This window comes from Hipposideros armiger, unplaced genomic scaffold, assembly GCF_001890085.2.
Source record: "Hipposideros armiger isolate ML-2016 unplaced genomic scaffold, ASM189008v1 scaffold_26, whole genome shotgun sequence".
NCBI classification, from domain to species: Eukaryota; Metazoa; Chordata; class Mammalia; order Chiroptera; family Hipposideridae; genus Hipposideros; species Hipposideros armiger.
This window is the reverse complement of record NW_017731376.1, coordinates 5,107,403-5,117,481: the sequence shown is the minus strand read 5'-3', so window position 1 is coordinate 5,117,481 and position 10,079 is coordinate 5,107,403. Positions and strand designations below refer to the sequence as shown.

Below are 10,079 nucleotides of genomic sequence, written 5' to 3'. Positions count from 1 at the left end.
GCCGGCGACTGATCTGCCTCGCCAGAGAAGAGCGCAATGATGGTGCCAACTTGGGCCAGTGAAGCAACATCCTCCACAACTAGATTGAAGAACAAAAAACGACATCAACTTGTCTGTTCCCCTTTCCCCAATTCCCCAGCACTGTTCCCATCCCCCCAATTCCCCAATTTAAAAAAAAATCAATGTAGAAGAATAAGTCTGTTTTAAAGAACACCCAGATCATTTCTATGTTTTGTATCAGTTCTCCAGCATGAGGAAAACCCTGATTCACAATTAAGAAGCTCAAAATGGTAACAGTTACTTTAACTACTAGAGCAATTTAATTGGCATCTCAGGAAACTTCAGTTAAATTGTTCAAGTAGTTTGCAAGTAGGAGAAAATTTTTTTTTAAGTTTAATCTTAAATAATATCTACCAATCGTTTGCATTCTTGATCATAATTTTAAAAGTTAGGGAAGACCTAAATCTTACATTTAAAAACATAGTATAATACTGTCTCAATTTGACATACTATTTCTCTTTTTATTGTAATGGATACTGTCATGGGGAAGAAAGATGAGTTCTGAATCTTGCATGGTACTTAATTGAGCCAGGTGATATCTTTGAAAATTAAAACTACTTTTTAAAATTTGAATTTGAAATGAACCATTTTTGGGGACTCCCTCAAGTCTTGCACAGAATCCTATTTTAGAATACAGTTTAAAGACCACTGCTTGAGATAACGATTTTCAGAAAGTGTTACCAATACATTTTAGCCCTTAATATTAGTGCAGCATAAATGTTGTTTGTATATTTAACATCTCCTAAAAATGCCATTTTCTAAAAGAATGCAAATAGAGACAGAATTAATTTTGCCCCTTAAACCTTTATACCATGTGTAAGGTCCTGTTCAAAGTAGTTTAAATTTGATCATTAATAATCCTATGAGGCAGGGCTTCTAGATTTTATGGATGATGAAATTCAGGCAGGTGGAGCTTAAATAACTTGTCCATAGTCACAACGAGTGATAAATGTCGGAACCAGGATTCAAACCCAGAGAGTCTGGCTCTAGATTTCATGCTCTTAATCACTGTATTATCCCACTTTTCACAGTGAAGACCCATGAATTCATTGTGAGGAGAGCAGGATTCCTTGAAGCATTGTAGTGTGTGTGTGTGTGTGTGTGTGTGTGTGTGTGTGTGTGTGTGTGTGTGTGTACATATATTTTTAATTACTGATATTTTCTAGTTGATGCCTTCTAATATTCTGTGATCAATATTTAGATAATTATTCTGTCAAGTATTGTTTAAAGATTAGGACAGTTAATATTAAGTATAGTAACACAGAAAAGTAGTTTTTAACAGATGAAAAATGTTAACAGATTAAAATTTCCAATTTCCATATTATTAATATAGTTTAAGTTTAGAACAAGATATTGCTACAACCTTATGTTGCTGTTTAAAATATGGTCATCTTATTTAAGAACCAGTTTGAGTGGCATAGTGTACTTTAAATGATGAATTAAAATTATGAAATCTGTCTTTAAAATATATATATTACCAAATACAAATACTTCAAGCTTTAATGGGCAGGAATTTGGTGCAGCTAACATGTTATTTCTTGAGAATAAAATGATAGTTAAATATTAATTAAGGCATCTATAAATTAAAAATGTGTGACCTTTTGTATAAGCAATGAACTGAATTTATTACTCTTTTAACAAAACTAATAGAAAAATACCTATGAAGAGTTTCCCAAAAAAATAGTAAATGCAAGAAGATTTTGTGCTTAATAAAAATATTTAAATGTTCAAATATTTAAAATATTTTACATCTATTTAGAGTAAAAGACTCAAATTAGTGTAGTATATTGATTGATAATGAATTAAAATTGATCTACTAGGCAGCATTTAGGCCATTAATGTATCATATTTATTTTAGATAACTTGCAGTATCCTTTGCTGCAATAATTTAAATTAATGAAGGATTACTGTTTATACATAATATATAATAAATGTTAATGTATATACCATTGTTTCCAGCTATCCTTTTATTCTCCTATTTCATTATTATAAGTATATCCCAGAAGATTATTGACTGTACAACTGCTCATTAATGTAACTATGTGTCCAGGTTCTGCTTCTTAGGGGGTGACCCCATTCAAATCTCTTAATCTCTGTGAGCCCCAGTGTTTTCAGCTGTGAAACAGAGATACAAATGATTTCTCAGAGTCCAGAGTGCTAATCATTACACAATGGAACCACAAATGGTTTCTCATAGCATCATTGTGATGATTAAATTAGTACAGGTAAAGTGCCTAGCCTGTGGTAGGTGCTCAGAGAAGGCTTGTTTCTTTTCTTTTAAACGAAGTCCTATCTTATTTAAGAAATAAGTCATGTTATATTTATATACCATATCTTCTCTATTCTAAGACACACTGTAACATCTCTAAAAATTCAGTGCATCTTACAATCAAGGGTGACTTGTCGAACAGATGTCAAACAGATGCCAGCTGTGAAACAGTTGTCAGTGTTTCATGTGAACTTTTCTTTTTAATGTATACGCAGTGATATTAGATGTATATGTACATATGACACACACCATATGTCTTATAATTGTAGCATATCATCTTTGTAATGGCACTTAAATTGACAGTGTGTCTTAAAATCGATGGCACCTTAAATTCAAAGAAATACTGTAAGAATACCTCCTTGTCTTAAGCATAATAAGAGCACTATTTCTTATTTATCATTCTGTTTGTTCTTTTTATAGACTTTATGCAGTCGGTGGTCGTGATGGAAGTTCTTGTCTCAAGTCAGTAGAATGTTTTGATCCTCATACTAATAAATGGACACTCTGTGCACAAATGTCCAAAAGGAGAGGGGGTGTCGGAGTAACCACCTGGAATGGATTGCTGTATGCTATTGGGGGACATGACGCTCCTGCATCCAACTTGACTTCCAGACTCTCAGACTGTGTAGAAAGGTAATTTCCTGAGACAGGAAAACTAGGGATAAAAAGCAAACAAATATAAGCCCCTGACACTTCCAAATAAATTCATAATTATTTATTGAGCATCAGCTACATGCAAGGTGGTTCTTGAGGAGCTTTGTAAACATTGGGTTGTCTGCTGTGGCCATCTCTCATCTGTCTCCTAACAGCCTCCTCAGATTCTTCTCTCATCATTGTCTGCCTACTTAAACTTTACCTTAGAATTGATTGTATAATTTATCAATTGAATCATATGACAAATTTATTGTGTGCCTATTTTGTACTGGACACTACCTAATAGGAAAAAAAAAAGTGAATTTTAGAGAGAATGAATTAGGGGCTGGAGGATAAGTAAGAAGTGAAAAGGAGCAGGAGGACATTTCTAACACATTTTGATAGAAAAGAAATAATACAAAAGAAAACAAAAGGCTAATAAGGCTTAGAAGCTTCAACAAGTCATCCAAACTGGCCTCATGGAACAGTTGGTGCCAGGTAAAGAACTTGGCATCAGTGGAAGATTTGGACAGTAGTTCAGGCTCCCACCTGTTGTGTTTAATCTAGTTCAAGGAATGGAAAAATTGAATGATTTAGGAGGTAGAGTTAATAGGAGCGTGTATGGACACCCCAAAGTGAAAGGAATGTGATTTATTCAGAAAACCGAAAGGCAGCCACTGTAGCTAGAGAACAAAGTGATGGAGGAAGGAGGGGAGAATGGATGGAGGTAAGGGCAGGTCATGTAGTCTTCAGGCCTTATTAAGGATTTTGGATTTTAAAGAGCAATGGGAAGTTAATGAGAGAGGGGGAGAAGGGAGAGACACAGAGTCATTTAATAAATTATAAACAACTAGAAGAAGAATAAACAGTAAAATGAAGATTTGCTGATGACAATGAGTGCTTTCTGTGAAATAATAAGCAGAGTTGACTGGTGTTTTTTGAGAAAGCAGGAATGTTACATCTGTGTTTCACCTGTATTGGGTAGAAAATAATTAAGACTATGCTTGTTATATGTTATAATCCAGGAAAGGAATATGGAAGTCTTTATACACTTTATCCCATAAATTACTGCAGGCTCACTGTAGTACTGCACCCAGTGAAAAGTTGTTCATTGATATAAGAGGTATTAGAAGCAAAATAGGTCATCTTAACATGATGTATCTGCTTTTAGATAGACAGTTTTAGGCAGTTTTAGTTAACATACATCATGAAAGGAACAAGAAATTCCAAAAATGGACAGCCACCATGATTGAGACTATAAGGCATCTTACATAGATCTTCACATATTGATTTCCTCAAATTTTCAATAGGCAATCCAAAACCGTAAAGCTGTTTTCAGTATTTACATTTGCTCTTTTGAATAGTTTAATTCGTATAAATGAATCTATAATATTGTAAGTTAAAAGTTTTCAAGAAAATACGGATATTGTTCTTTAAAATATGTTCAAATGTGCTTCTTATAGCAGATAATAAGACGAGATAGGCTTAAAGGATAGAACTATTTTTCCATAGATTATTGTGAGAACATTAACAGCTCTAGTTATAAAATTTTCTTTCAGATATGACCCCAAAACAGATATGTGGACTGCAGTGGCATCTATGAGCATCAGCAGAGATGCAGTGGGGGTCTGTTTACTTGGTGATAAATTATATGCCGTTGGAGGGTATGATGGACAGACTTACCTTAATACAGTGGAGGCTTATGACCCCCAGACAAATGAGTGGACCCAGGTATGGCATTTCATTTTTTATTATTACACTTACCCTGTTTTTATTAAAATAATTATTTTAATAAAACAAATCCTGTCAGTCTTTTTCAACATCGAAATATATAGCTTTCCCATGATAAATTCATCTCTTAATATAAGAAAACGAGAGACTGTTTAATTTTATAACATAATGAAAATCCAAAATTACCTTTGAAGTATAACTTAATACTACTCAACAAATTATTGTTAGTTGGTCTGCCACCATTTGCTTGCTGGAAATTGATGAGGTGTTCTAGCATTGATAGAGCTGATAGGAACACAGGAGGGTTATAAAAAGGAAGGCGAAATTGTGAATAATGAAAAACAAAGACGTAGTCAGAAAAATTTGAACCACTTACCCATACATGAACAATGATTTTTCAGTACTGAAGCCACTGATATTTGGGAACAGATCAAATGTCTGTTCATAACCTAATAAAGATGGCAATCCTAAATTATATTAACAAGTAAGACATTTGACCTGGCAAACTTAACAGAAAGAGTTCCAACTGTGTCTATTTCTGGGAGGACCTAGTACTTCTAAGAATGATTTTTTGAGAGCTTTCTTTTCATCATCACCAAAAATAGAATCAGGGATTTTGTGTCCCAGTTCAGTATCTGGGACATAAAAGACACTCAAAAGTTTAATTCAGCCAAGGTTTTCTTATAAGAAGCAATGGTAAGTAATGTTAAGAAAGCAAAACTTATGAGAATTCCCACTGTCATAGGACTTAACTATTTAGGTAGTTAAGATCTGTATGTGTAAGGGGAGAACCTGTAATGTGGAGCGGTTGATATGAAATGTCCCAGGGTAGAAGCAGTGAGTGGTATAGAAAATCAGAGGAAAAAGAAAATGGTTGTTAAGAGAGCTTCAGTGAGAAGGAAGCTGGATTTAAGCTGAGCGTTAATGAATTGATCCAATTCAAAATGGTAAAAAGAAAGGGGAAATTGTGTGAGAAAAGATGAAAGAAATGTTACTGAAGCAGAAATATACAGGCTATATTGAGGAAGTGTGTCTGGTTATAAGGATCGATGCTTGAGAAGAGTGGGAGTTCATATTGGAGAGGAAGGCTGCAGTCAGGATGGAGGTCTGTGAAGGTCAAGCTAAAGAGATTGGTAATGAGAATCCAGTGGCGACTTTTAACCCAGGGAGTGATACAGTAATACAAAGTTCACATGGCAGCAGTTGAGGACATTTAGAAGATTGTATCAGTTGTACTTGTAAGGCTCGAGGAGTTAAATATATAGATGGATTCAAGAGATATTACCAAGTCCTGTTTATTATTTTCTTTATACACTTACTGGGTTGGATTGTGAAGTACACTTCACTGCACTTCTGAAGCAAACAGCAAACGAATGATCAGAGAGTGTCTAAGAAGGTAATGGAATAGAGCCTTTAAAGAGAGAAGACAGGGTTTCAACAGTGTAAGGAAGAATGGAGATGATTTGTCATTCATGAGTTGTAGGGACCTTTGAGAATGTGATAGAAGCAGAAGCCACCACACGGTATAAAAAGTAAAGAGAAGAATAAAAGTAAATGAGGAAGCTTGAGGGGCATGAAATTTTAAACAAGGATGATAGAAAGAGAATGTTTATTGAGCATATTTTATGTACCAGCCTCTGTTCTAAGCACTTTAAAGAACTTATTTAATCCTCCCAACAGCCCTATTGGGTTAGTACTGTGATTTCCTCACTATGTCGGATGAGGAATCTGAGACAGATGGAGGTTAAAGAGCTGACCCAAGGTCACATGGCAGATAAATGGTGGAGTTAAAATTGGAGCCAAGGGTCTTCTTCAAAATAGAGATGAAATCAAGAGAGTAGAGCGAATCCCAGGCTGGAGGCAAAGATGTGAAAATGAATGTAGAAAGATAGAGTTTTTAAGAGAGAGAGAGAAAAAGGGACTTAGATTGAATGACCTTGATCTTGTTTCTTAAGTAAGTGACTAAAGTGAGATCTCTTGGTAGAGGGAAGAAAGGATAATTGGAGGGCTTGAGTTAAAGCTACAGGACGGGTTTCATTAGAAATTATGTGATTGCTTCCCATCAGCCTCCACCGTGGCAGAAGTAATTGTGAATGATAACCAAGGAGCCCAGAAAGAGGTAGAAGAATCTCTTGCTCTGAGATGTATTTGACTTAAGCCCTTAGGCCAGTTAGAAGGGAAATCTATTGCCCAGTATTTGAGACTCGTTATTACAGATAATTAATACTTTATGCTGAATCACTATGTGTCCCAATTAATTATCTACGACCACATAGTTATTTTGTGTGCATGCCACCTCTATTACTATTATAAAGCACTTAAATGTGAACTTATAATCATAGTATCTGAAAAATAAATGTTTTCCATTCGGTGATCCAACAAATGGACAAGGACATTTATCCAGGGAATGAAATGAGATTACAGATTCTTAAGCCACCACCCACCCCACCACCAGCCTTGACCCAAAGCAGGAGGCAACTGAATTGTATTTAATACATTCTATAAGCTAAACCTTCTAGCTGGTTGTCATGACAACATCGACTGTTCACAATGTAGAGACTTAGTGTCTTGGGTGTTTTGAGAAAAGCTGCTAATTATAAACAGATGCTTTGATTTAAATGACTAAGAGGTCACTCCTAGAATATTGTTAAGTAGATATGATTTTTAATAGATTATTTGTTCAATGAGATATAACAGTGATCAAAACCTCTGATTCAAATTGAGGACAACTGAGAATTCTCTTACAATTGAAGTCTGCTATATATTCTAAAAATCCACTCATTGGTCTGGGGGTGGAGGTGTCAAGCTGATTTGGAAGTCATTTTTATATCATCTGTTTGACAGAAACACTTTACGACATACTCCCACATATATAAGTACAAAGCAAACTTTCTTAGTACTTTGTATTAGTCACCCCTTCCCAAATGCTGATGTTTAATTTCTCTTAGGTCAAATGCATAGAGTCTTACTGTGCTCGAAGTAGTCCTTTAAAAACTATTCTTTCCATGCTTTTATTTCCACAATGAATTGCTCAGTGTCTAGGGTAAGTTAAAAAAAAAAAAGGACAATAAGTGCAAGACTTAAGGGCTGTTCCTTATCCATAATAAGATTATATTCCTTGACCTAGCACCCCACACTTCTATTTCACTGTCATAGAGTTTAGTTACCAGGTTTGTTTTCACTATGAGGGAGTTGAATGGATGGTATTTATTAATTACCCGCTAAGAAGTAGTAGAATGGGTTTAGACTTTTCAGCCATGCACAGAGAAGGCAGTCAAGAAATGTGAAGTTTCCGGTTCCTCTGGGGTAAGGAGGTCCCAGGCATGCGGTGTATTTTGTGCACTCTCTCTGAGAGAACACTTCTCTTACAGGGCCTCTCTAGATAATGCTTGACATGTTCTCCATATCGGTCACCAAATTGCTTTTAAGTATTCAGTATTTCCTCACATCCACATTCTACACCATTTTGCCCACAACATCATGTTTCCTATAGAACAATTCCTGAGCTATAAAAGAAAACACCTTTTTTTCACAAACTATACAAATAATGAATCATTATGTTGTACATCTGCAACTTATATAAGGTTATATGTCAATTATATCTCAATTAATAAAAGAGAAAAAAAATTACTTTTAAAGAGAAGTGAATAATACATAATCATGTGATAAGCCCAAAACAATTTAGTCTATGAAAGTTTGACATTAGGAGGAGGGTTTTGAGGAAGGCATTAGGCCAGCGGTAGGCCTGGGGCCCCAGGGTTTTGGGGGGCTGTTTGCCAACAAGTACGGACTACTTCAATATTTCACTAACTGGCCTGGTATCGTCAACATTTTTTCCTGCAAACCTAACATACATGTTTTTTTGTTTCTTTTTAGGTTGCTCCACTGTGCCTAGGAAGAGCTGGGGCTTGCGTTGTGACTGTAAAATTATAATTTAGTGCTCTGTTTTCTAAATGAAGATATCCTCTTCTTTTATGAATTTATTAATAGTACATTTATTCTACTGTCAGCAGATACATTTTAAGTACATTTGCAATGCCACATTCCTGGGCACAGAGTGCCTGATCACGAAGTGAAGATGTTAAAACAAGGGAGGACAAACCAAGATTATACACTTTCATTTCTTAGTATATCTCACTCCAGCTGGTAGGTTATGAGCACACGTTCTTGATCTAAAATATGAGAACAAACACACTGCTCGTAAACACAGCCCAGTGTTAATTGGGAATTTCATTTTTTAATAATCAAGCACATTTTACTCACATTTCCTTTATTACAGTACAAATATACCAGAGAAAACTTCTAACATTTTGCTTTGTAACTTTATTATACATGAGTTGCAGTAATTTCTTTTCATTTGTTTGCTTGTTTCTTTAACCACACCACTCTTTTAATGACATACTAAAGACTATGTTATTTAGTTTCTTCAGAAATAGCTGTTATTATCTGTGCTTTGGTTGTGGATTTTATTTCTAAAATGAGGTCAGTCTAATGAACACAGAAAAATATTGAGTTAAAACAATAATGACCACATAAGAACTTGATATAACCTTTGGGGTCTATTTAATAACCATCTTATTATATCTAGTTATATCTAGATTCTCCAAAAACTACATTATGATATTCTTAAATTGGAATTGAAACTTGATGTTTTGCATTAAATTTAAGATATGCAAATTTATGTCAAGAAAATAAATGTTATATACCCTATAATGTTTTCACCTAGTATTTAATTTTATGAATTTGTTGTCTTTTATAAAAGATACTTTGATTTTGTCTTTTAATACTGACAAAACTGGTTGGATATTCTTATGTTCTCAAATCTGTGTTTGCCTCCCTGCCTTGTTTCTTACGGTTTGCCACAGTTAGTAAACATTTGTACTTCTTTGTAATCAAACAATTTTGGGGGGAATGGGCTTATTGTATGTTTGAAAAATAAGCTTAAAGTGTTTATTACCCCAATTTTTGTACATTTGTAAACTCTAATTACATATGTGAATGTTAATAGTCTCAGTGAATTGTTTATTGTTTGCAAAAATACCCTGGGCAGTAACATTTTATGATAAATCCTTTAAGGTAGAAGTCATTAATTTATATCTTAGTATAAAATAAGTATAAACTAAATGCCCATATTTTCAAATACAATGTTGTGGTTAGCGTATTTTCACATTTTATATCAGGGTAGCCTTTATTTTAGTTGCTTTCTTTAAAAACTGAAACAAACCTTTTTTTTTTTTTTTTTGAGCTAATTTTGAATGCTCATGAAATGTTTCCACATTGTTTCTACTTTGGAAACCAAAAAAACTGAGTATTTCTATTCCCAAAACAAATCCTGTAGTTATTTTGCTGGTGTGGCAGCTAAGAAAATAATAGTTATAGTGACAAA

The 10,079-nt window shown here is 34.4% G+C and overlaps 1 protein-coding gene across 4 annotated transcripts in view; it reads left to right on the top strand.

The window, feature by feature from the left end:
• Nucleotides 1-9,703, top strand: part of KLHL5 (kelch like family member 5) — a 71,318-nt gene extending 61,615 nt beyond the window's left edge. For all 4 annotated transcript variants that reach the window (XM_019636009.1, XM_019636008.1, XM_019636010.1 and 1 more), the window contains 3 exons: nucleotides 2,750-2,962; nucleotides 4,522-4,693; nucleotides 8,570-9,703. In XM_019636009.1, the coding sequence (XP_019491554.1) occupies nucleotides 2,750-2,962; nucleotides 4,522-4,693; nucleotides 8,570-8,626 (442 nt within the window). In that variant the 3' untranslated portion in view covers nucleotides 8,627-9,703. The remainder of the gene's footprint in view (nucleotides 1-2,749; nucleotides 2,963-4,521; nucleotides 4,694-8,569) is intronic.
• Nucleotides 9,704-10,079: the final 376 nt, after the last annotated feature.